This window comes from Ornithorhynchus anatinus, chromosome X5, assembly GCF_004115215.2.
Source record: "Ornithorhynchus anatinus isolate Pmale09 chromosome X5, mOrnAna1.pri.v4, whole genome shotgun sequence".
Classification (NCBI taxonomy): Eukaryota; Metazoa; Chordata; class Mammalia; order Monotremata; family Ornithorhynchidae; genus Ornithorhynchus; species Ornithorhynchus anatinus.
Window position 1 is genome coordinate 66,578,288 of NC_041753.1, and position 27,354 is coordinate 66,605,641.

At 44.3% G+C, this 27,354-nt stretch overlaps 1 protein-coding gene across 1 annotated transcript; it reads right to left on the reverse strand.

Annotated features, from left to right (window-relative positions):
* Positions 1–427: 427 nt before the first annotated feature.
* On the reverse strand, positions 428–15,979 carry LOC114807885 (F-box/LRR-repeat protein 7-like). Its single transcript, XM_039910757.1, has 7 exons — positions 15,891–15,979; positions 14,593–14,670; positions 11,920–11,952; positions 7,500–7,689; positions 2,890–3,017; positions 602–718; positions 428–449 (listed from the first exon to the last, which is right to left on the reverse strand). Exons 1-7 carry the CDS (start codon positions 15,977–15,979, stop codon positions 428–430), a joined length of 657 nt encoding a protein of 218 aa, XP_039766691.1.
* Positions 15,980–27,354: the final 11,375 nt, after the last annotated feature.

Below are 27,354 nucleotides of genomic sequence, written 5' to 3' on the forward strand. Positions count from 1 at the left end.
TCTTAACTCAAAACATCTTAAGTGGAGAACACATTTATTTATCTTCAGAGCACTTCCACATTTAACTTATTTCAGCCCCGCAGCATCTCTATGAGGTAGAAAGAGGCAGGTATTATTAACCCCATTTGACAAATAAGATCGTAGATACTCAGAGAGGTTTAGTGACTTGTTCAGGGTCACACAGCAGACTAGGGGCAGAGGCAGAACTGGAATCTAGGTCTCCTGACTCCCAGATTCATACATTTTCCACTAGACCTCACTACCTCCCATAAGTTAAAATCCAAATCCATCCTAGAACATGTAGTTTGAAGATTCATCAGCAACAGAATAAAAGGAAAACAGAAATAGAAACTATCAGAACAATCAGTGAGCAGCAGATCTTGGGATGACTACATGATTCGGGTTCCAAGATCACCTTCTCAGGGCCCTACGCAGATTCCAAGTTTAACCTGACCAGAACAAGGACTGAAACGGATAACCCTTACCACAGTTCAATTTTTGAATGAACTGGGAGTAGAAAATAAGAGGAGAAATGAAAGAACAAAGTTGGAAGGCAAAACTCTAGAGATGTGGGACTATGAATTGCCTGGAAATCTCTTACCCTCTTTTGCTTATTCTTGTGGAGCTGAGATCAAGGTAGCAAAGCTGGTCGCAGCTTCTTGCCAAAACCTGGATTCCTGTATCTGTCACTTTTTTACACCCACTCACATCAAGATGCCTGTGTGGTTTAAAAACAAAATAAACTCTGAGCTACAGTTAGTAGACCCTCAACTACAGACACACACCCTACCAAAGAGTTGCCCCTAAGGGCTGCTTTGAGTTACTTAATCAACTCAGTTACCCACTGAATAAGAACTCACTGATAAACTCAGAAAGTAAACTAAAGCGTGAAACAAAATATATTTAAGGTACAGTGGCCTCTCTTCTGGGGACTTTATGCTTGGAGTGAAGTTAACATTTACAGACACCTCCTTATGCTTGGAGTGAAGTTAACATTTACAGACACCTCCTTACACAGTACTGGGCAAAGTAGAGACACTTGGGCACTTCAGCGTGGCTCAGTGGAAAGAGCCTGGGCTTTGGAGTCAGAGGTCATGGGTTCGAATCCCCGCTCTGCCACTTGTCAGCTGTGTGACTGTGGACAAGCCACTTAACTTCTCTAGGCCTCAGTTACCTCATCTGTAAAATGGGAATTAACTGTGAGTCTCATGTGGGACAACCTGATTACCCTGTATCTACCCCAGCGCTTAGAACAGTGCTCTGCACATAGTAAGCGCTTAACAAATACCAACGTTATTATTATTATTGATATTCACTCCACCCTCAGCCTTATGGGACCTATGTACATATCTGTAAATTATTTATTCATATTAATGTATGTCTCCCCCTCTAGACTTCAAGCTCACTGTGGATGGGGAACATGTCTATCGACTCTGTTGTACTGTACTCTCCCAAGTGCTTAGTAAAGTGCTCTGCACAGAGTCAGCACTCAATAAATACCATTAATTGATCGATTGACTGGGAATGTGTCTACTCTGTTATATTGTACTCTCCCATATGCTTAGTACAGTGCTGTGCACACAGTAAATGCTCAATAAATATGACTGACTGATCGATTGAGAGGTAATTGGGAGATGATCCCTAAATGGAGGAATTCTCTCTCTATCTGAGGAAACATTCCTGCAGTTTTCTACATAAAGTGAGTTTGCATTCTCATTTAGAATTGTGACTACAGAACCCTAAAAATGTTCAAAAATGCCTTCCTAGATTTGAGCTGAATGTGCTGTTGAGAAGGTATGGGTTTGTATGGCTTGAAAAAAATATCCTTTTAAAACTTTTCCAAATCATTCAATCAATCAATTGGATCCTGGACCCTGGCAGACTGCATGCACCATTTTTACTTGGGGTGGGGTATGCAGTAACCTGCCTTCCAGGTTACTGGCCTCTTCTTGCTCAGGATGGATTTCTCTTTTATTATTACAAATATTACATGTCAAGCACTCTGCTAGACACTGCGGCAGATACCAGCTAATCAGATCAGACAGGCCCTAGTGCAAATGGAACTCACAATCTAAGAGGGTGGGACAGCGGAGATCTGTCCTCTATTTTACAAATGAGAAAAACAGGTTCAGAAAGGTTATGTGACTTTTCCAAGGTAACCCAGCAGGTCAGCGGCAGAGTTGGGATTAGAGTCCAGCTCATTGGACTTTCAGTGCCATGCTCTTTCCACTAGGCCTCACTTCTGTAGTGCCGGGGCAGCCCCTCTATTCCTGATCCCAGTGGCCATCAGAGCCAAACAGAGCACTGGATATGACCAGTGGTGACCTCCTCTAAAGGTCCATTTTCCTGAGGGGACGAAGGGGAGATGGGGAGAGTCAGTCAGTCGGTCAGTTGCATTTATTGAGTGATTACTGTGTACAGAGCACTGTACTGTGCACTTGGGAGAGTACAGTACAACAATAAACAGATACATCCCCTGTCCACAGTGAGCAGGGAAAAGGTGTAGGACTAGGGAAGTGGAAAAGGGAGGTGTTAAGATAGACTGTAAACACCTTGAGGGCAAGGAGCATGTCTACTAAGCATGGTACTTTCCCACTTAGAACAGTGTTCTACACACAGTAGAAAGTTAGGTCCTTGAGGGCAGGGATGATTTCTACCAACTCTACTGTATTCTCCCAAGTACTTAGTACTTTGACCTCAGAGGAGGGGCAGGTCCATAGAAGTACAACCTGAGCATTCATTCATTCATTCATATTTATTCAGCACTTACTGTGTGCAGAGCACTGTACTAAGCGCTGGGGAAAGTACAAGACAACAAAAAACAGTGACATTCCCTTCCCACAACAAGCTCATCTACCTGACATGTTGGTGGGGGTGTTGGTAGAGTACCTGATCGAGCACAGGTAGGTGCTGATCTCCAGCAGGCTCGTGTCTGTTATCTGAGAGCAGGAACTGAGAACCAGACGAGACAGCTTAGGGCACTGAGTCGCAATGAGATGGACTCCAGGATCCCTCACCTAGGAAAGATAAGGGAAATAAACATTCCTTCAAGACACAGCTGTCTCTCCTGCTCCAGGATATAACGAGGAGAGAGACAGTGTGTGTGTGAGACACAGAGAGAGATATACAAAGAGAATAAAATCACCATCTAGGTTCATCACAGACATTCAAAAGGCATTAATTCCCAAAGCAAAAATAAAATCAGAGAGGAGAAAGAACTAGAGAAGCCAGGAATAATGTAAGTAGCTAGTTGTCAGATTTATTATGTGAATCACTAAGTCCATGATACTGGATTCCTGGTCTTAAAGCCCATGGTTTTGGGTTTTTTTTCAGTTTTTTTAAAATGGTTTTTGGTGTTTACTGTCCCAGGCTCTCTACTAAGGACTGGAGTAGATACACGAAAATTGGGTTGGACACAGTCTCTGTCCCACACAGACTTAATCCCCACTTTACAGATGAGGTAATTGAGGCAGAGAGAAGTTAAGCAACTTGCCCAAGATCACACAGCAGGAAAGTGGCAGAGCTCAGGCCCAGGCCCTTTCCGCCAGGCCAAACTGCTTTATTTTCTTAAAAATACCAGTGAGTTGTTATCACGATGTTCTCCCTCCTATTTAGACTTTGAGCTCCATGTGTGACCTGGTTACCTCATATCTACCCCAGTACTTAGGACAGTGCTTAGCACATGGTAAGCACTTCATAAATATCACCATTATCATTATTATCATTACTATCATTATTATTATTAGGGCAAAATTTGCAAAGCTAAATGTAAAATGGAAACATGTTCTTTTGATTATGGCCAAGTGTATTCCCTTATACTAACCATCATCAACACTTTATTAAAATCAAAAAGAAACCTACCCTGCAACTTGAGCTGCAGTAAGTAAGATCTTTCTTGTACCCATTTGTTGGTCTTTGCGTTGTAAGGCATGTCTATTGCTCACACTGGAAGGAATCACTCAGTGCTGTAGCCAAAACAATATAAAGCTTGTTCCCCAGAAGTAGTAATCGATCAGTCAATCATATTTATTGAGTGCTTACTTTGTGCAGAACACTATACTAAGTGCTTGGGAGAGTACAATATGACAGAGTTGATAAACATGCTCCCTGCCTACAACAAGCAGTAATATCATTAATTGGGCATCCACTCTGTGTGGTACATTACACTGAGCTTAGATTAGTCAAAATAAATACTCAAAAGTACAATTGAGCAAATTTACATTCCAAATGGCTGAGGATGGGTATTAATAAATTCATGGGCTCTAAAGATGGCTGAAAGGTTTAGATGACCTGGGTTGCTGAGAATTAATGGGAGAGAGCTTGGAGGAGGTGGGATTTTAGGGGGACTTTGAAAACGGGGAGAGATGTGGTCTGTTGGAACTGGGGAGAAAGAGTTCCAAACTGGAGGAATAGGATGAGCAAGGGTCTGTGGAGAGAATTTCTCAAGGAAAAATGCTTTCAACTCTCTGAGTCCTCCTTCATTCACCATGTCCTTCCTCCGTCAAAATCCAGAATAGAGAATTCAGTGGCGGTAGAGTGGGAGGAAAACTGAGACAATGAAAATGAGAATTTTCAAAAAAAAAAACCAACCAACAACAAGCCTTGTTTGCTTTGAAATAAGTCCAGACTGGATTTCTCATGACCTCAATTGTCAACCTTGAAGATTGTTGGGAGATTCCCAAAGCAGACTTTTTTTTTAAATGGTACTTCTTAAGTGCTTACTAACTTCTAAACACTGTAGTAAGTACTAGGGTGGATACAGGATACAAGTTAATCAGGTTGGACACAGTCCTTGTCACACATGAGGCTCCTGATTTAAAGAGAATTTAATCCCCATTTTTCCATTGAGGTAACTGAGGTACCCCCTCCCAGCATCGCCCCTGGAGAGTTTCCAGTACTCTACCAGTCTTGGTATGGGAGAGAGAGTCAAGCAGAGGCCTATCCATTCCACTGCTAGCAGTGGCTAGCGAGTGGAAGGCAATCTGCTATAAGTCAAAACTCACCCATGCTGGGCAGCAGTGGCATGGGAAAGAGACAAGGGCGGAGACTCGAGTTTCCTGCGTGGAAGGTGGCAGTGGTAAACCACTTCTGGATTTTTACCCAGAAAACTCTTTGGATTCACTACCAGAACGATTGCAGGTGGAGAGCAGGGCACTGTGGAAGAGATGTGTCTGTGGTGTCGCTATGGGTCAGAAACAACTCGACGGCATAAGACAAGACAAGTACTGAGGAACAGAAATATTGACTTGCCCAAAACAGGTGGCAGAGCCAGGATAAGAACCCAGATCCTCTGACTCCAAACCCATGCCCTTTTCACTAGACCTGCTGCTTCTCTTTTCTGTTCACTAACTGATACTTTCCTGTTATCACGGATCAATAAAAAAGATTTAACTGCTGTACCCCACCTTCTCCCAAATAAGTCTCCACTAACTGGGTTTCTTCTATCCAGGAAGTTATGCCCTCTCTCCAGGCTACTTACTGTTTTGAGTATCTGCCTGCTTCTTTTTTCCCATCTGTCTCTGACTCAGCCTTTGCCTATGCCTGATTCTCTGCACCTGGGTGCTGTGTCTAGCATCATGGATCACCTGCCTCTGGCTCAACCTCCCTGTCTTTGTCTCTGATTCTGAGTCCATACCTCTGGGTCACTACTGCATAGTATTCATTCAGTGCCTGTTGGAGTAGAGTGTACTTTTCTAAGCAGGTGGGAAAGCACAATAAAATTAATAGACCTGATCATTGCTTTCAAGGAGCTTACAATCTAGTGGGGGAGACAGATGTTAAAATAAATTACAGGTAGGAGGAAGCAAAAAGAGCGTGAAGATTTTTACAAAAGTGCTAAAGGGCCGGTTGGGGGAGTCACCAAGTACCTAGGTAACAGGGAAGTGTTGAAGTGACTGTTTCAGGGGATGTAAAGGGTGGGAAGTTATGATAGTTGTTAAATGCTTACTATGTGTCAAGCACTGTTCTAAATATTGGGGTAAAAACAGGTTTATCAGATCGGACACAGTCCCTGACCCATGTGAGGCTCGCAGCCTATGTATGAGGGAGAACATGTATCGAGTCCCTATTTTACAGTTGAGAAAAATGAGGCACAGAAGTTAAGCAACTTGCCCAAGGTCACACAGCAAGCAATTGGCAGAACTGAAAAGTGAGAGATGAATCAGGGAAGGCTTTCTAGGGGAGATGTGGGAGGGGAAGCAGTGTGGTCTAGTGGAAAGAGCATGGGCCTGGAAGTCAGAGGACCTGGTTTCTAATCCCAGATCTGCCACTTATCTGCTCTGCAAACTTGGGCAACCTACTGCTCTCTGGGCTTCTGTTATCTCATCTGTAAAATTGGGATTAAATCCTACTCCCTCCTACTTAGTTCAGTCCCTGGCACTTGGTAAGTGCTTAACAAATACCATAAAAACACAATGAAAAACAAACAAACAAATATGATTTCAGGATAGTTTTGAAGATGGGGATAGCAGTGGTCAGATGTGAAAGGGAAGGGAAATCCAGTCAGTCAGTGAGTCAGTCAATTGTATTTATTGAGTACATAGTGTGTGCAGAGCACTACAATAAGCACTTGGGAGAGAACAATATAACAATAAATAGACATATTCCCTGTTCACAGTGAGCTTACAGTCTAGAGGAGGAGACAGACATTAATACAAATGAAGCTTACAGTCAATAGAGAGAATGTGGACAAGAGATCTGTGTAAGAGAGATGAGAACAAGATGCAGTGAGAGGAACAAAGTGGGCAAACTGCAACATAGTGGAAGAAGTGAGTGGATAAATAGGAAGATAGGTTATCACACACTCTGTGCAAAACATTGTACAAAGCACTTGGCAGAGGAGAGAGTTGGTATATACAATCCTTGCCCTTTAGGATCTTAGTTTGGCAGGGGAGACAGACACCAAAATCAATTACAGGTAGATGAAGCAACAGAGTATAAGGATATGTACATAAGTGCTGTGTCGGGTGGGGAGGGGGTAGTATCTATGTTTTTAGCGGGTACGGACCCAAGTGCATAGGTGATGCTATAGGAAGGGAAATGGGGTCCGGGAGCGGGGGGAAGATGAGTGATTAGTCAGTGAAGGCTTCCTGGTGGAAATGAGGTTACAGAAGGGCTCTGAAGATGAGAGAGCCGGGGTCTGCCAGATGTGAAGAGGAAGGGAGTTCCATGCAGGAGGGAGAGCGTGAGCAAGGGGTCAAAGGTGAGGGAGAGGGCAGGCTGGACTGCAGTGGGAGAGCAATGAGGAGAGGGTATTGAGGAGAGAGTTGATGGACTGTGAAAGTGAGGAGTTTCTGCTTGATGCAGAGACATATGGGCAACCATCAAATATTTTTTGACCAACAGGAAGACAAATACAGAAAACGTCTTAACTGAGAGACTTATGCACAAACAAATTAAAATCTGTTCCATCCTTTGGCATGCTGCAAAGGAGCGGTGACCGTCGAAGAACCTGGATGTAAAACTCAATGATAGCCAGGTGTGTGTCCAAAGAACCTTACCATATGGAGGCCAGTGACACTGAGAGAGGTGACTTCTTGCAGGCGCATCACTATCTTTGCCAAGCTGGTGGCGGTCATTTTGGGGAGCCTGCCAATGTTCAGGCCCTGCAGCTGAGGGCACTCGAGGGCCATGGAGCTTAGACACTCTGCAGTAAGAGCATGGCAGCCAAACACTTCCAGCTTTCTGAGACTAGAGGGCAAAGGAATCGGGGAGGAAGTGAGATTCATTCATTCATTTGATTCATTCAATCTTATTTACTGAGCACTTATTGTGTGCAGAGCACTGTACTAAGCACCTGGGAGAGTACAATATAACGATAGACACTTTCCCTGCCTGCAGCAAAGTTATATGTGACAACATCCCAACATCAGTGCAGTTCATAACTCACTCTTGTCAATCAGTGAGTCAAACAATGGTATTTATTGAACTCTTTCCATGTGCAGAGCACTGTATTAAGTGCTTGGAAAAGTACAATACAGTAGAGCTTGGAGACACAATCCTTGCCTACAAGGAGCTTACAGACTACCCTACCACCACATACAAACCGTTTCTGTTTTCCACCCACTGAAAGTCACAGCTTTCATAATTAATTTGGGAAACAAATTGATTTGGATGACTTGAGATGAGAAGGAAAGTCAGGTGGAGATAAAGAAAACCTACTGAGCTAAGCATCCTTAGAGAATTAGCATAGCATAATGGATAGAGCACAGGCCTGCGAGTCAGAAGGTCATGGGTTCTAATCCCATCTCTGCCTCTGGGCCTCAGTTACCTCACCTGGAAAATAGGGATTGAGACTAGGAGCCCCATGTGGGACAGCGGTGTTTCCAACCTGATTTGTTTGTGTCCACCCCAGCGCTTAGTACAGTGACTGGCACACAGTAAGGGCTTAACAAATGCCAAAATTATTAAAACATACCAATTTGCATTCATGAGTTTGTATAAAAATGGTTGAGTAACTTGGTCACACCAGGAGTCATGGTCATGGGTAACATTTGTACACCCACTTCTCCCACGAAATGGTGCTTGTATTCTTGCAAAGCAAGGAAAACTTGCTTCGTAGCACTTGTTGGATCCAACCCCACGTACGCGTGAATGCGTACAAACAGGTGCTTCTGATGTCACGGTGTGCTATACTCGAATAGGCTCAATTAGACAAATGACCCCTAATTTCCTAAGAAGCCTCCCAGCCAAAAACACATAGCGAAAGCACGTGTGATGGCAGAACTGAGCATACCCGATGTGGGGTTTTCACAACCTCAACTCATCTAGTTTTTCCTTCAGAGTAACTATTGGTGAACTAAAGTGTCTCAACCTGTTCACCGAGATGCAGGTTTGCAAGATGAAATGAACTTAGGTCATCAGAATCCATAAATTTCCTCCCCATCCACCCACAGGTTCTTCAGCTGGTACACAATAGCATTGAACCCACCTGAACTAGAGGGAGTGGAGCATTTTTGCAAACACTGAAGGGGTGGGAGGCCATGCTACCATTTCCAGCTGCCTCCAAGTGACGTAAGGGAAAACCACTCCAAGTCCACCTACCCACACAGTAAGCTCGTGCACAAACCTCCTCAGCTCCAGGGAAAGCTAAATGTATCTGTCTTGAGGGAAATAATGATGATGGTTTTCTCAACGGCATATCTAATGAAGGGCTGGGGTATTGAATTTTTAAGGACATGAACAATTCCATAGTCTGGGAACCTTGTTTTTCCCCCAGTTTTAAGACAGAAGCCCAAATCTGTGGGTGTTCCATAGAACTAAATAATCAATACAGACTGGGGAAAAAAGAACACTGGGGCTTTTTTGAGATCCTTGTCTCCATTCAGATGTGAAGCTCCTGAGAGGCCCAGCATAGTCCAATGAATTATCCTCTGTAATAAAAGGAAATGAACAAAAGACCTCCTAATCAAAATGCTTCATCCAGCTCTAGTCCAACAGGTAATCAATGTGCCCCTTAATGGAACATAGAGGAGATGAATCCATGAGCACAAATACTTTCAGGTAGGTACCTATTCCAAATGATTGGGGAAAACAGATTTTGATCTTCTCTTTTCCCCTGAAAAAAATTATCACTGGCAAATTCTGACAAATTTATTCATTCATTTAATTGTATTTATTGAGCGCTTACTGTGTGCAGAGCACTATACTAAGCGCTTGGGAAAGTGCAATTCAACAATCAACAGTGACATTCCCTGCCCGTAATGAGCTCACAGTCTAAAGTGAGGGAGACGGACAATAATACAAATAAATAAAATTACAGATATGAACATAAGTGCTTTGGAGCAGGAAGTGGGGTAGAGCAAAGGATAAAATAAAATGACAAAAGACGTAAGTGCTTTGGGGCTGTGAGGGGGGAAAAGAAAAGGAAGCAAGTTAGGACAACGCAGAAGGGAGTGGGAGATGAGGAAAAGTGGGGCTTAGTCCGAGAAGGCCTCTTGGAGGAGATGTGCCTTCAATAAGGCTTTGAAGCCGAGAAGAGTGGTTGTCTGTCGGATTAGAGGAGGGAGGGCGGTCCAGGCCAGAGACAGGACGTAGGCCAGGGGTTGGTGGTGAGACAGGAGAGATGGAGGCACAGTAAGAAGGTTAGCACTAGAGGAGTGAAGCCTGTGGGCAGGGTTGTAGGAGGAGAGAAGCAAGGTGAGGTAGGAGGGGCAAGGAAATGGGGTGCATTAAAGCCAATGGAGAGGAGTTTTTGTTTGATACGGAGGTGGGTGGGCAACCATTGGGGTTTTTTGAGGAGCAGGGTAACGTGTCCAAAACGTTTTTGTAGAAAAATGATCCAGGCAGCAGAGTGAAGTATGGCCTGGAGTGGGGAAAGACAGAAGCTGGAAGGCCAGCAAGGAGACTGATGCAGTAATCCAGGTGGGATAAGATGAGCGATCGCATTAATGTGGTAGCAATATGGATGGAGTAGAAAGGGTGGATTTTATCGATGTTGGGACCGAGGGGATTTATTCATGGATTGAATATGTGGGTTGAGTGAGAGAGAGGAGTCAAGAAAAACATCAAGCTTATGGGCTTGTGAGACAGAAAGGATGGAGGTGTCACCAACAGTGAGGGGAAAGTCATTGGGAGGACAGGGTTTGGGTGGGAAGATAAGGAGCTCTGTTTTGGACGTGTTAAGTTTGAGGTGACCGGAGGGCATCCAAGTAGAGATATCTTGAAGGCAGGAGGAGACTGGAGAAAGGGAGAGAGATCAAGGGAGGAAATGTAGATTTGGGTGTCCATCTGCATAAAAATGGCAGTTGAAGCCATGAGAGCAAATGAGCTCTCCAAGGGAGTGGGTATAGAAGGAGACTCACATGTGAACCTTGAGGGACTCCCACAGTTAGGGGGTGGGAGGCAGAGGAGGATCCCGAGAAGGGAACTGAGAACTAACAGCCAGAGAAGTAAGAGGAGAACCAGGAGAGGACAGTCAGTGAAGCCAAGGTTGGATAACGTTTCCAGGAGAAGGGGGTGGTCCACAGTGTCGAAGGCAGCAGAGAGGTCAGGGAGGGTTAGGATGGAGTAGAGGTTATTGGATTTGGCAAGAAGGAGATCATTGGTGACCTTTGAGAGGGTGGTTTCTGTGGAGTGAAGGGGGCAGAAGCCAGATTGAAGGAAGTCAAGGAGAGAATTGGAGGAGAGGAATTGGAGACAGCGGGTGCAGGCAACTTGCTTAAGGATTTTGGAAAGGAATGGTAGGAGGGAGATGGGGCAATAACTGGAGGGAGCCATGGGGTCAAGAGAGGGTTTTTTAAAGAAAGGGGAGATGGGCATGTTTGAAAGCAGTGAGGAAGAGGCCACTGGACAGCAAACGATTGAAGATGACTTTTAGGGAGGGAAGAGGGAGGGGATGAGAGTTTTGTTAAGGTGCAAAAGAATGGGATCAGATGCACATGTGGAGGGGGTGGTTTTTGAGAGAAGGCAGGAGATCTCCTCTAAAGAAACTGCTGGGAAGGATGGGAGAGTTGAAGAGGGGACTGGGGGGGGTGGAGGGGCTGAGGAAGGGCAGGGGTGATTTTAGGGAGCTCACATCTGATGGTGTCAATTTTCTTAGAGTAGGTGGCTAGGTCACTGGGGGCAAGAGATGAGGGAGGCGGGTGGACAGAGGGCCTGAGGAGAGAGTTAAATGTCTGGATCACCTGGTGAGGGCGATGGGCATGGGTGTCAATAAGGGTAAAGAAATAGTTTTGCTGGGCGGAGGTAAGTGAAAGCATGCAAGGATAAACTTAAAGTGGACAAAGTTGACCTGATATTTAAATTATTCTTTGCCCTCCTCTTGCCCACGCCTACTATTTTCATAATGTTCTTGGTTTGAAGAAAAATGCCTTCAGCCACCCAAACTTTAACTTTCTATAGTTTAATGCAGCCTACCAACAATTTCAGTACTGCATCAAATGATAAGAAAAGCTTGGATTTGACTCCCTGCATGGATACCCTTTGGTCCAGATCTGAGCCAAAATATCATACCTAAAAGACCATACGAAATACCATTTCTGGGTCAGACCAATAGGTCTATCTGATCCAGGATTCTGACTCTTAAAGAGACCATCAGTTCCTTGGAGAAACCATGCGGTCATTGTATGTTTTCCCTCTCTCTCCCCCTTAGGTTGTGGTCCCCACGTGAGACAGGGACTGATTCCGATCTGCATCTATCGAACCGCAGAGCTTAGTACAGTGCTTGACACATAGTAAGCGCTTAACAAATAATACAATTATTATTAGATTATCTTGTTGGCAGAGCCTAGTTGGGACCACATTTAGGCTCCCACTAGAGGTCAAGGGACTGAGAAGTAGGAAATTCCTTCTTACAGCTCCTGATAGGAATTTCATTGCCAGTAAGGAGGGGGAATCAATCAACCAAACAATCAATGGTATTTATTGAGTACTTACTGTGTGCAGAGCCCTGTACTAAACGCTTGGGAGAAGACCATATAACAGAGTTGACAGACATGTTCCCTGTCTATGAGTTTACAGTCATTTTTCTGCCTTCTGAGACACAAAGTCGGTCTTGCTGAATGTTCTGCTCATGTATGTAAGGTATATAGGCTCACCTCTAGACTTAAGCTCTAGGGAAGCAGCGTGGCTCAGTGGAATGAGCCTGGGCTTCGGAGTCAGAGGTTATGGGTTCGACTCCCGGCTCTGCCACTTGTCAGCTGTGTGACTTTGGGCAAGTCACTTAACTTCTCTGTGCCTCAGTTACCTCATCTGTAAAATGGGGATTAACTGTGAGCCTCACGTGGGACAACCTGATTACCCTGTATCACCCCCAGCACTTAGAACAGTGCTCTGCACATAGTAAGCGCTTAACAAATACCAACATTATTATTAAGCTCGTGGCGGACAGGGAATGTTTCTACTAATATGTCATACTGTACTCTCCTAAGTGCTTAGTACAGTGCTCTGCAGGTAGTAAGTGCTCAATAAATACCATTGATTGACTGATGTAGGTATAGTTCCTTAAGGGCAGGCACCAAGTCTTTTCTTTTACTCTACTCTCCAAAGTGCTTAGTACAGTGCTGTGCACCCAGAAAGTGCTCAATAAATACAATCATATGATGGGTTTACCTTCCCCTTTCCCATTAACTCAAACTAACTAACCAAGCTAAGCAAACATTAAACTAAATTTCTACACAGAAGTTTTGAATATTTGAGAACGGTCTAGAGGTACTCTGAACTCCTTTTGGGTTCCTTCCACAATAATTCCCCCCGATAGATAACCTCTCCTTAAATGGCACCTGAATAGTAATTGCAGTCTCGGGATGGAATCATTATCCAAGATGCAGATTCAATACAATCAGATCTGACATAACTCCTGTTCCACAGGGGGCTCACACTTTCCCCCTCTAGGCTGTAAGCTTGTTGTGGGCAGGGAACACGTCTGCTAACTCTATGGTACTCTCCCATGTGCTTAGTACAGTACTCCATACATAGTAAGTGCTCAATAAATACCATTGATTGATTGACTGTTTGAGGGAGAACAGATATTTCTTCCTAATTATATAGATAAGGAAACTGTGGTACAGAAAAGTAATGATTTGCCCAAGATTACACAGCAGGCAAGTGGGAGGGCCCAGGATTAGAACCCAAATTTTCTGACTCCCAGTCCTGTGTTCTCTCCAATATGTCACACTGCTTCTCTCATTAGATTGTGAACACTTAAATGGAAGGTACTGTGTCTCTTTTGTATGTTTCGCAAGTGCTTAGGAGAGTGATGTTGATGTGAATACTGAAATCCAAAACCCCCATCCAGAGTTAATGGATTAAAAAGTGTTATTATGAGATATAGCTAGACTTCCTCAAGCTGATGCATTAGTTGTTGTTTTTCCACTCTGTTTTTTGTAGTTCCATGTTTCTGATTTGGGCCATGTCCCCTCACTCCACTTGGTACTAAATCTGGTGGCTGATCTCCCCACCTCATTTGTCCTGAAGGAAAACACTTGAAAAAACCATTTGATGCAGTCCAGTTCTTCAGGAACTAGGCTACGTCGAGTGTCTCCCTGGCAGAGAAATGAAGAGCACGACTAGTCTCCGAAAGTGGATTAATGGTGGGGCTGAAAAATTGCTGAAAATTGAAGCAAAATGCCCCATGTTATTGATTTATTAATCAAAAATTGTCTTCTCTCTCTGCGGGTAAACTATGGCTCGTCTTATAAAAGTCACGCGGATTTGTTCCCAGGCCTAATGTTAACTGTTCTTCTCTCAGTGAGACTGCAAGCTATTTCTTCAGCATTAATGAATGTTTCATGGCTTCATCAAGAGGTTAAATCCCTATAATTGCTTTGAGCAGCCTCCCAAGGTGGAGTGAAAAGATGTAGTCCTGAACTTATAGTTTCTTATGCTGTTTCCACAGGTGTGGGTTAAGAGCTCTAAAGGGGTGCCCTCCCCACCCCTACCCTCTCTAGAACATGCACACACACACACACACACACACACAAACATATGCATGCATGCAGGTAGAATTCATTCATTCATTCGATCGGATTTACTGAGCGCTTGTTGTGTACAAAGCACCGTACTAAGTGCTTCAGAGAGGACAATAGAACAATAAGCAAACACGTCCCCTTCCCATAGCAAATTTACAGTCTAGAGGAGGCCGAAGAGCGTTACCTGATCCCATGCTTTTTCACTAAGGCACTGACAGCTCGGTCCGTAATCTGGCACCCATTAACGGAGAGTCCTTGGAGCCTGAAAGAGGATGACAGGGTTATTTGTCAGTTGCTAATTTTCCCTTTTAAGTAGTAGTAATGGCATTTATTGAGTGTTTCCTGGGTGTAATACACCGGGCTAAGCAGTTGGGAAAAAGAAACATTCCCTGCTCATGAGGAGCTGGCACTCTAATGGGGGTCAGACAACAACATATTTGCCAAAAGAGTAATCGGAATATTGCAAATAATAATGATAATTATGGTACTTGTTAAGCACTTACTATGTGCTAAGCACTGTTCTAAGCGCTGGGGTAGATACAAGTTAATCAGGTCAGACACAGTCCCTGTCCCATATGGGGCACATATTCTTAATCCCCATTTTCCGGATGAGGGAACTGAGGCCCAGAGAAGTGATCTGCCCAAGATCACACGGGAGACAAGTGGCAGAGCCAGGATTAGAACCCAGGGCCTTCTGACTCCCAGGCCCTTGATCTATCCACTAAGCCACGCTGCTTCAGTTGACTGCAATTGAAGATCTATAATGAGAAATGCTGAGGAGAGGTGTAAATAAATAATCAAGTACTAGCTGGAGGTGGCTGTTGGGTTGATTCAATACAGGGTGTGGGGAGTTAATCAAGGAAGGCTTGGAGGAGATGAATATGTCTGCTCCAAGGCTGCTTTCTAGTCATTCTTCTTCACAGAAGTGTTAAAGGGAATGGCATCAATCAATTAATCCATGGTATTCAGTGAGCCCTTCGTCTGTGTAGAGCACTGTACAGAGCACTTGGGAGAGTCCAGTAGAGTTATAGGGCTCTCAAGGATCTTACAGCCTAATGTGTGCAGAGCACTGTCCTAACGATGGTATTTGTTAAGCACTTACTATGTGCCAGGCATTGTACTAAGCACTGGGGTGAATACAAGTAAATCAGGTTGGACACAGTCCCTGTCCTACGTGGGGCTCATGGTCTCAGTCCACATTTTACATATGAGAGAACTGAAGCACAGAGAAGTGAAGTGACTTGCCCAAGGTCACACAGCAGACAAGTGGCAGAGCCAGGATTAGCCCCCAGTCCTCTGATTCCCAGGCCTGGGCTCTTTCCACTAGGCCAAGCTGCTTCTACATCTCAAGTATTTGGCACTTAATGACAAAATCACCATTATCCGGTGCTGAGTGATTATTCAGTTTGTGGATTACACAGGCCTTTTGTATCTCCTGCTTTCTCCTGTAGACTTTTCCCCTCCCGCCTCACCCACCCTGACCTGATCTTGATGGACATTTCACTGCTTGTCAGCACCATACCCAGAGGGTGGGAAGGAGAAAAGAGAAACAGAAACACAAAGCAGTCCATCCTGCTCCATCAATCATCTGTATCTATTGAGCGCTTATCGTGTGCAGAGCACTGTATTAAGCACATGGGAGAGTACAATACGACAGAGTTGGTTAGACACCTTCCCTGTAAACAATGAGCTTACAGTTTAGATGAGGAGACAGACATTAATAGAAATACATGAATCATGGCTATGTACAGATTTGCTGGATGGCTCAGGCGAACGCCAAGTGTCCAAAAGGTACAGATCCAAGTACACAGAAGATGCAGAAGGGAGAGGCAGTAGGGGAAAAGAGGGCTTAATCAGAGAAGGCTTCTTGGAGGAGATATGATCTTAAGGCTTTGGAAGGTGGGGAAGGTGGTTGTTTGTTGGATATGAGGGGCAGGGAGTGCCAGGCCAGAGGGAGAACGTGGGAAAGACACAGATGGTGACATAGATGAGATGGGGGCCCAGTGAGCAAGCCGGCGCTAGAGGAGCGAGGCATTCATTCATTCATTCATTCATTCAATAGTATTTATTGAGCGCTTACTATGTGCAAAGCACTGTACTAAGCGCTTGGAATGTACAATTCGGCAACAGATAGAGACAATCCCTGCCCAATGACAGGTTTGCAGTCTAATCTGGGGAGGCAGACGGACAAAAACAAGACAACATAATCACGATAAATAGAATCAAGGGGATGTACACCTCATTAACAAAATAAATAGGGTAATAAAAATACATACAAACGAGCACAGTGCTGAGGGGAGGGGAAGGGAGAGGGGGAGGAGCAGAGGGAAAGGGGGCTTAACTAAGGGGAGGTGAAGGGGGGTGGGGAAGGGAGCAGAGGGGGAGAGCAGTAAGGTGAGGTAGAAGAGGGAGAGCTGATTGAGTGCTTTAAAGCTGAGGATAATAAGTTTCCATTTGATGGGGAGGTAGCCTCCGATGCTAACAGCCCTCCTGCTAACAGCCCTCATAAAAGGATTCGTGAGAGAGAACTATGATGTTAAAAACAGGGTTGAATTTACCAATCACAACTGACGGTGATTCAGACACTTCAGAAAAATGAGCTCCATCTGACCTAAAGGCCTATGCCTCAGCCATGGCAACGAATTTCCTGGCCTGGATGCAGTGACTGCCACTTTTGCAAGAAAACACAGTGTGATTACATGGGGATTTGCTTCACTGTGAGCCTCCAGTGTTCCAAATGACAGCAAGGCCCTATTACTTTCTCTGGTTGCATGGTCCCAGGTTGCCTCCACCAATAATTTATCTGCTCCAAAAGCTTCTGGGATATAGAGTTCTAGAAATGTGTCTTGGAAGCATTTTTAGGACTCAAAGCCCTGCTAAACTTGAGTCAGGGAATCTCCCAATGTCCCTACCTCCCCTATTCTTCCACTGAGAAGGAGTGTGGCCCAGTGGAAAGAGCCCAGGTCTGGGAGTCAGAGGACCTGGGTTCTTAAACCCGGCTCTGCCACTTGTTTTCTGTGTGACCTTGAGCGAGTCACTTAACTTTTCTGGCCCTCAGTTACCTCATCTCTAAAATGGAGATTAACTCCTACTCCTTCCAAATTAAAATGTGAACTCCATATGGGACAGGGACTGTGTCCAACCTGACAAACTTGTATCTACCGCATGTTTAGAACAGTGCTTGGCACATAGTAATCACTTTACAAGAAACTATAATAATAATAATTATCATTATCATTATTGGTAAGGGCCCTGCAAGCTGTATGACACTAATCAACAGAGATAGTCAAGTGTTAGCGTTTACAAAAAACCCACAAAGCAGGCAAGAGATAAGCAATTCCATGGCTTTATGTTCTCTTTTGGTTTCTAATGGATCCAGGAAAGGGAAAAATTGTTCTTTTTCGATGGTCATTTTGGGGGGATACCTTAAAGACGCCTCTATCAGAGTTATAACACCTAAATCTGTAGCTCCGGTCCAACTAATGTCGACCGCTGTCAGCTGATGGCAAAAGGTACTCGCCCAAAGGAGAACAGTGTCTCCTCTGAGACTGGAACCACTGCATCTGGTGATACTCAGCTCCTGGGTGGGAGAGAAGACAAACATCAGCACTAGCAAAGGCACCAGAAATCTTCCAGTCTGGCCCCATTTCTCCCCTTTCCTTATCTCACCCTTACCGCATCCTTCCACCCCCTTCCCCCAGATATGTGTCTTAGTCTTTGAGGAGACAGTGTCCAATCTGCCCCCTCTCCCATGCCAAACCCATCTGCTTGTCCCTTGTTGTGACCTGCCCTCTCCATCCTGACCCTCGTGAGGTCATCATCATCATCAGTGCAATTCTTTGGGTGCAGAACACTATTTTAAGTAGTAGTATTGACACTGACAAACAGCAAAGTGCAGTTGCAAAAGCCCGGGCCTGGGAGCCAGAAGACCTGAGTTCATTCATTCATTCATTCATTCATTCAGTAGTATTTATTGAGCGCTTACTATGTGCAGATCACTGTACTAAGAGCTTGGAATGTACAATTCGGCAACAGATAGAGACAATCCCTGCCCAGTGACGGGCTTACAGTCTAATTAGGGGAGACAGACAGACAAAAACAAGACAACATAATCACAATAAATAGAATCAAGGGGATGTACACCTCATTAACAAAATAGGGTAATAAAGATATATACAAATGAGCACGGTGCTGAGGGGAGGGGAAGGGAAAGGGGGTGGAGCAGAGGGAAAGGGGGCTTAGCTGAGGGGAGGTGAAGGGGGGAAGGGGGAGGGAGCAGAGGGCGGAGGGGGAGCAGAGGGAAAAGGGGAAGCTCAGTCTGGGAAGGCCTCTTGGAGGAGGTGAGCTCTCAGTAGGGCTTTGAAGTGGGGAAGAGTTAGTTTGGCGGAGGTGAGGAGGGAGGGCATTCCGGGACAACGGTAGGACGTGGGCCAGAGGTCGACAGCAGGATAGGCGTGAACGGGGGACGGCGAGGAGGTGGGCGGCAGAGGAGCGGAGCGTGCGGGGTGGGCAGTAGAAAGAGATAAGGGAGGTGAGGTGGGAGGGGGCAAGGTGATGGAGAGCCTTGAAGCCCAGAGTGAGGAGTTTTTGTTTCGTGCGGAGGTTGATAGGCAACCACTGGAGGTTTTTAAGGAGGGGAGTGACATGCCCAGAGTGTTTCTGCAGGAAGATGATCCGGGCAGCGGAATGAAGAATAGACTAGAGTGGGGAGAGACAGGAGGAAGGGAGGAAGGAAGATCAGAGAGAAGGCTGACACAATAATCCAGCCAGGATATTATGAGAGTTCTGATCTCAGTTCTGCCACTTGTCAATTGTGTGAGCTGGTTCAAGTCACTTAACCTCTCTGGGTCTCAGTTTCCTCCTCTGTAAAATGGGGAGTCAATACCTCTTCTTTTTTTTTAATGGTATTTGTTAAGCCCTTATACTATGTGCCAGGCACTGTTCTAAGCATTGGGGTAAATACAAGCTATTCAGATTGGACACTGCTCATGCCCCAGGAGGGGCTCATAGTTTCCTTCCTCCTAGACTGGGAACCATGTACAAGTGCTTAGTACAGTGCTCTGCATACAGTAAGCACTCAATAAATATGATTGAATGAATGAATGTACAGGATGGGCACTGTGTCCAATCTGATGATCTTGTATCTACCCCAGTTTTTACTACAGTGCTTGGCACACAGGAAACACCTAACAGATACCATTATTATTGGGCACCAATTTGATGCAATGCACTCTGCTACACGCTTGGAAAATATAAAACAAAGAAGCGATATGTTCCCTCCCTACAAACATAAAAAATATTTAGAGATGTAGCCAAGGCAAGTAATTAAATGTGCAACTGAAAAATGGGAAAGTACAGCAGATATCAAAGACATAACCCTCAACCTCCTTATAATCTACTGGGGAAAGAGACAAATTATTTATAAACAGCAGAAGCAGGGGGAAGAAAAGGAGTATATCAGGGGAAGTATATATTTCCTTTCCCCTTTCCCATGGATGTATCCACACTTCTTTTATTGCCTTTTTTAGGAGAAATTTCTTGGGCCTAGAAACAGAATTGCAAACATGCTATTGAGATGTATAAACAGAAGCACAACATGGCTATTTCCTGGGACTGTTATTTATCCTCCTGGGGTTTTCAATTGGCCAAATCTTGACTTTTAGTAGAAATTCATTAATGTGTTCTTTAGCATTTTCCTAGCACTTCACACCCCTAAAGTGTTTTATAATCACTCGGTAGACACCCTTGATCGAAAGCCAATGATCTGAGTGGGGAATGCCTATCATTTTCCCCTCATTTTCGCAAATAGAAAAATTAGATTGCCAGGGCACTAAATGATTGGCCTGTTGGTTAGTCTACTGAGTCTTGCTGTTTTTTGATTAGCACCGCCAACTTAGAAAATCCCTTTGGGTTACTGTGTCAAGCTATTTCATTTTTAAATGGCTTTGCTTTCAAAACAAACAAGGAGAAATGACTCTTTACCCGGCAGGTGCTAAGCATTTGGAATTTGAGCTCACGGTAAATTGCGCAGACCAAAACTATCATGGAGGTTCAAAGGGGTTTGGATCAATTTGGGTTGAAGCAGCCCATAGGGGGAGACTAGAGGGAAAAGTAGGGATGGAGAAGGAAAACCTGGAGTCATCCTTGACTCTTCACTATTGTTCAACTCTCACATTCGATCCATCGCCGAATCCTGCTGTTTTTGCCCTACACAATATTTGCCGCATTCACCCCTTCTTCTCCCACCCCAACTGCTACCATCTGGTTTAAATTTGGGCCTTCCCAAGGTTAGAGTATTCAAGTCAGTGGCATTTCTTGAGCATTTACTGTGTGCAGAGGACTGTACTAAGTGCTTGGGAGAGGACAATATAACAATAAATGGATACATTCCCTGCCCACAATGAGCTTTCAGTCTACAGACTAGATTATGGCATCAGCCCCTCCCTAATGCAATCTATACTACTCACTGCTGCCCGGATCATCTTCCCGAAACATGGCTAGGCCCACATCCCTCCTCTCCTTCAAACCCTCCACTGGCTCCCTCTGTCTCTGTGTCCAACAAAATGTCTTCACAATCAAATTCAAGGTTCTCCACCACATGGCTTCACTGTAGCATCATGGCCTAGTGGAAAGAGCACGGGCCTGGGAGCCAGAGGACCTGAGTTCTAATCCCGGCTCAGCCACTTCCCTGCTGTGTGATCTGGTGCCTCGGTTACCTCATCTGTAAAATGGCAATTCAATCCCTGCTATCCCTCCTAATTGTACTGTGAGCACCATATGGGACCTGATTATCTTTTATTACATACCCCAGTGTTTAGTACCATGCTTGGCACATAGTAAGTGCATAACAAACGCCATCACTATTACTATTATTATTCTCTTTAATCTGCTATTCCCCAGCTCGTTTCTTTCCGATCAGACAGTTACAGTGGGTGGGGCTCATGAGAAGTATAAGCAACAGCCTAGCCCAGTGAAGAGAGCACAGGCTCCAGAGGACGTGTGTTTTAATCCCAGGTCCACCACTTGTATGCAGTGTGACCTTGGGAAAGTCCCTTCACTTCTCTGTGTTTCAGTTTCTCTGTCTGTAAAATGGGGATTCCATACCTGTTCTCCTTTCTATTTAGAAGGTGAGCCTCATGAGGGATGGGGACTGTGTCCAACCTGTTTAATCTGTATCTACCCCAACACTTAGTGCAATGTTTGGCACATAATAAGTACTTAGAGATATCACAAATAGCATTATTACCCAAGCAGACATTGCCACCGTCAGAGACAGAACCTTTGGCTGGAGGACCAAAAGTCTCATTCATTCATTCAATCGTATTTATTGAGCGCTTACTGTGTGCAGAGACCTGTACTAAGTGCCTGGAAAGTACAATTCAGTAACAGAGACAATCCCTACCCATCAAGAGGCTCACTAATGTGTCAGCCGGTCAGTCGATCGTATTTATTGAGCACTTATTGTGTGCAGAGGAATGTACTAAGCGCTTGGGAAAGTACAGTACAACAGTAACCACATTCCCTGACCATAATGACCTTACAGTCTAGAGGAGTATTGACATTGCTGATGGCTTTATGCTCTTATTTTGAAAAAACGATTCCTATGGAATCTGGGTACAGAACTGCTCTTTGGACTGAAAAGAGTAAGATTAGTCTACTCTGAATACTGGGCAACATTGCCTCAACTGGAAATTGGCTCTGAGGCATAAGAAGCTTTTCATTTTGGAAAGACTTACAGTCCTCTCAGAGAATACAAACATGTTACTCAAAAGTTTTGTTTTCTCAATAGACAAGCTATATTAACTTGGGTACGACTGATCCTTAGAATGAGGAGATAGTTGGCTTTAGGTATTATGCTCAGCAGGTTCTTTCTGAGGGGCTTTCTCGGGGGTACAAGGAACCCCTCTGCAGATATCAGGATGCTGCGGGCATTTTATCACGGACTTTTTTTCACTGCTCAAACTTAGCCAGGTTCCAGCAAATCTAAAGCACGATGGGTTTCAGAACACTTTCTACATATTTATTACTGAACCTGAGCTGGTCACAACAACTGCATTTTGCTCAGTTCAATGTCAGGTTTTCCAATTCCTCCCTCAATTGATTCCATGCTGTTTTAGGTGAGTAGGTAGGGTTTATTGGGTTTTATTGTTTCACTCACTTTCTAGTGCTATTTCACAAGAAATAAAGATGTTATAGCCTTTGTTGTATTAATGCACAAGCTAAGGGTTTCATCTTAAATCATAATTCCAGGAGGAGAAATTTTATGGAGATTTTTAGAAAACCTAATGAATACACCAGCAATTATGGACTCTTAAAAAAGAGGTCTAGAAAACTGGATTTCTAGAACTGGGCTCTAGAATTCTAGACAACAAGATCTCTGGAGTTGGGTTCTAGAAAAAGATATCTGTGCACATGGGTCGACAGAATCCATTCCAAGCTAACTGGGGCATTCAATACTACCCAGGAGTTATATGCATTGGACAAAGAATGGGTTTATGCAACAGACCATATCTCTAAGACAGAAATTGCCCCAGATGAACTTTGTGGTGGAAAGAGTTTGAAAGAATAACACAGAAAATGACTGGGTTCGGGGGATGGAATCTATTCCTGGCTTTGCCACCAAGGTGCTGATATTGGACAAACTGCTTAGTTTCTCTGTGCCTGTTTCCTCACTGTAAAATGGAAACCATTCTCAACCCACATTTAATTCATATAGATGCTGTGGGGATTTTGGAAGCTATAAAATATACTGAGCTTCTCCTAGAAAAGGTCCCTCTCAGGGAAGGCTAAGATTATTCAGAACTTGCTAGTGCTACTTTCGCTGTCAATGAAATTTCACATTAATGAATATTTCTGCTGCCACACAGCACCTCTCACCCACATTATCCTGTACCTCCAATAGTATCTAAAGGGATTCAACGTTGTTTTTTTAAACTCATCCTCTGACGACATTCTTCCCAGTTTGTAATTATGGTACCTAATTAGGTTTTTGTTAACCACTTACTGTGTGCCAAACACTGTGCTTGTTTTGATGTCTGTCTCCCCCCTTCTAGACTGTAAGCCCAGTGTGGGCAGGGATTGTCTCTATTGCTGAATTGTACTTCCCAAAAGCTTAGTACAATGTTCTGCACACAGTAAGTGCTCAATAAATATAATTGAATGAATGAATGAATACTAAACACCAGGGTAGATCTCCCTGTGCCTCAATCTCACCTATCTTGCCACTGGCCCCCAGCCCACATCCTGCCTCTGGCCTGGAACACCCTCCATCCTCAAATGCAACAGACAATTACTCACCCCCCCCTTTAAAGCTTTATTGAAGGCACATCTCCTCCAAAAGGCCTTCCCAAACTAAGCCCACCTTTCCTCATCTCCCACCCCTTCCTGCGTTGCAATGACTTGTCCCCTTTGCTCTCCCCAACCCACAGCCCCATAGCACTTATGCACATATCTGTAATTTTATTTATTTGTATTCAGACTGTAAGCTTGTTGTGGGTAGGGAATGTATCTGTTTATTGTATTGCACTCTCCCAAGCACTTAATACAGTGCTCTGCACTGTAAGCGCTCAATAAATACGACTGAATAACTACCACCTTGACAGCTATCACTCAGCTAAGTCCCAGGGTGGAAAATGATCTAATTCTTTGGGTAGTACTTCTCCCCTGCACCTCAAAGTTGATTTGCTAGTTTAACTAGCAAATTTCTTGAAAGGGTCCTGTAAATCAACTGGTTTGAGCCTTTTACCCAACTACTCCCATATGTGCAATGTAGACACAATATCAGATGCACTGTGGATGTGATTTAGAGAAGCCTAGGAACAATTAGTATTATAAGAGTAGTGAAAATAAGCACACCCCCCACATACCTACTGTGAATGCCAAAACTGCAGAGGCCCATTTGTTATGATTTGACTGGAAAATCCCTCCTACTTAGACTGTGAGCCCCATGTGGGACAGCGACATTGTCCAACCTAATTCACTTGTACTTACCCCAGTTCTTAGGATGTGGTGTGACACATAACAAATACCATAAAAAAGTTCATATCTGGGGGACTTCAGACTATACCACCCAATTGCCAATAATCATCAGCAAAGTGCCAGCCAGATGTTGTCTAGTGGAGAGAGAGAATGGGCCTGGGAGTCAGAAAGACCTGGGTTCTAATCCCAGCTCCGCCACTTGTCTGCTGTGTGACCTTGGGCAAGTCACTTCTCTGTGCCTCAATTCCCTCATCTGTAAAATGGGGATTAAAACCCCGAGCCCCATGTGGGACATAGACTGTGTCCAACCTGATCACCTTGTAATTATTATTATTTATTATTATGGTATTTGTTAAGAGCTTACTATATAATAATAATGTTGGTATTTATTAAGCGCTTACTATGTGCAGAGCACTGTTCTAAGCGCTGGGGTAAAGGGGAATCAGGTTGTCCCACGTGAGGTTCACAGTCTTCATCCCCACTTTACAGATGAGGTAACTGAGGCCCAGAGAAGATAAGTGACTTGCCCACAGTCACACAGCTGCCAAGTGGCAGAGCCAGGACTCAAACCCATGACCTCTGACTCCCAAGCCCGGGCTCTTTCCACTGAGCCACGCTGCTTCCCTGTATCTACCCCAGTGCTTAGAATAGCACCTGGTACATAGTAAATGCTTAACAAATACCATTAAAAAAAGTTGCAGCACTTAGAATGATGGAGGTGGTGATTTTTAACCTTTCTTCTGCTCAAAATTTGTTGCTTGGGAGAGAGGGGAGCAATGGTTAATGGGATGATAGGACTGGATTCCGATCCACTCTTAAGCTTGACCATCCTAGCCAGAAAGCACTGACTGTATTCAGAGAGGAAAAGAAGGAGGAGAAAGTATGAAAGAGTATGACAGAGCAAGAAGGAAGAGGGTGAGAATGGGAGGGAAGGTAAGTAGGTAGTGTAAGAGCATCTGTCAGAGGAGATGAGTGGGTGAATGGAATGATAATGGGAGAAGAACAAAAGGAAAGACAAAGAATAGTTTGAGGAGATAGGAGCATGGCCTAGTGGAAAGAGAAGCCCATTCACTACCCCACAGCACTTACTTACATATGTTTAAATTACATAGTATAAATTATTTATTTATATTAATATCTGTCTCCTCCTCTAGACTGTAAGCTCACTGTGGACAGGGAAAGTGTCTGCTAATTTTGTTGTACTGCAAATAGTAAGCTCTCAATAAATATGATTGCTTGATTGATTGAAATCAGGAGATCTGGGTTCAAGTCCTGACTCCACTACTTGCCTGCTTTAGGAGGTCAGTCAATCAATAGTATTTATTAAGTGCTTACTGTGGGCAGGGCACCTTTCTGTGCCTCAGTTTCCTCATCCATAAAATGGGTACAAAATCACCTTGTCTCCCTCCCTCTTAGCATTGTGAGTATACCATGCAGGGCAGGGATCGTGTCCAATCTGATGATCTTCTATCTACCTCAAAGCTTGGCACAAAGTAAGTGTTTAATAAATATGATTATTATTATTAGGAGAGAGCTTTCCTTAACAAACCCTTCCCCTCTCTTCCCACCCCAGCACAGTTTTGCTTGCTGCCCCTAGCCAGTAGAGGATGGTTAGATCAGTTCCAAAACTATCAACTAATAATAATGATTATGGTACTTGTTGAGCGCTTACTAGATGCCAAGCACTGTTCTAAGCACTGGGGTAGATCCAAGTTAATCAGGTTGGACACAGTCCCTGTCCCACATGGGGCACACATTCCTAACCCCCATTTTCCAGATGAGGTAACTGAGGCCCAGAGATGTTAAGTGACTTGCCCAAGGTCACAGAGCAGATATGTGGCAGAGCCAGGATTAGAACCCAGGACCTTCTGTCACCCAGGCCCATGCCATGCTGCTTCACCTCCAGCCACCTCTTTGTTTGTCTGGAACCTGTGAAATACAATCCTTGGCTCAGTCTTTGTACATTCCCTCCCACTGTGGCTGAATCACAAAATGCAGCACCTGAAACATAAACTAAATCTGTTTTCCCTCCAATAAATATGAATCAGGGATTATCTCTTCTGACAGGGGTACCCTTGAATAAATTCAAAGCCAGCAGGACAGTGATAAATATATCTCATAGCTTTGTTTTTCCATAGGAGTTGTTTATTTGTTTGTACTCCCTGATCTGAAACTTGAGGAAAAGGGCAAAGTTCTGGAGTGGCTGTTACACAGAAGGTGAATTGTTGCAAAATTGAATTGAATAACATCCAAGAATTCCATGTGCCTCACACGGGAATTCACCGCAGAACTCCTTTCAATTTGGACCACACTTCAGCCTTCTTGAAAGAACTCCTTTCCCCCTTTTGAAAAAAATTGAGGAGAGCTTCTGCTTTTTATTCTGCCTCATTCTAACAATAATAATAATAATAATGGCATTTGTTAAATGCTTACTACGTGCCAAGCACTTTACTTAGAGCTGGGGTAGATTAGGGTAGAGTGGGAAGCAGCGTGGCTCAGTGGAAAAGAGCCTGGGCTTCGGAGTCAGAGGTCATGAGTTCTACTCCCGGCTCTGCCACTTGTCAGCTGTGTGACTGTGGGCAAGTCACTTAACTTCTCTGTGCCTCAGTTACCTCATCTGTAAAATGGGGATTAACTGTGAGCCCCATGTGGGACAACCTGATTACCCTGTATCTACCCCAGCGCCTAGAACAGTGCTCTGCACATAGTAAGCGCTTAACAAATACCAACATTATTATTATTATTATTATAGATTCAAGATAATCAGGTCCCACACGGGACTCACAGTCTAAGTAGGAGGGAGAACAGGTATTAAACTGCCAATTTTTAGATGAGAGGACTGAGGCTCAGAGAAGTGAAGTGACTCGCCCCAGATTTCACAGTAGGTAAGTGGAGGAGCCGGAATTAGAACCCAGGTCCTCTGGAAACCAGGCCCGTGCTCTTTTCACTTGACCACTCTACGTCTCAG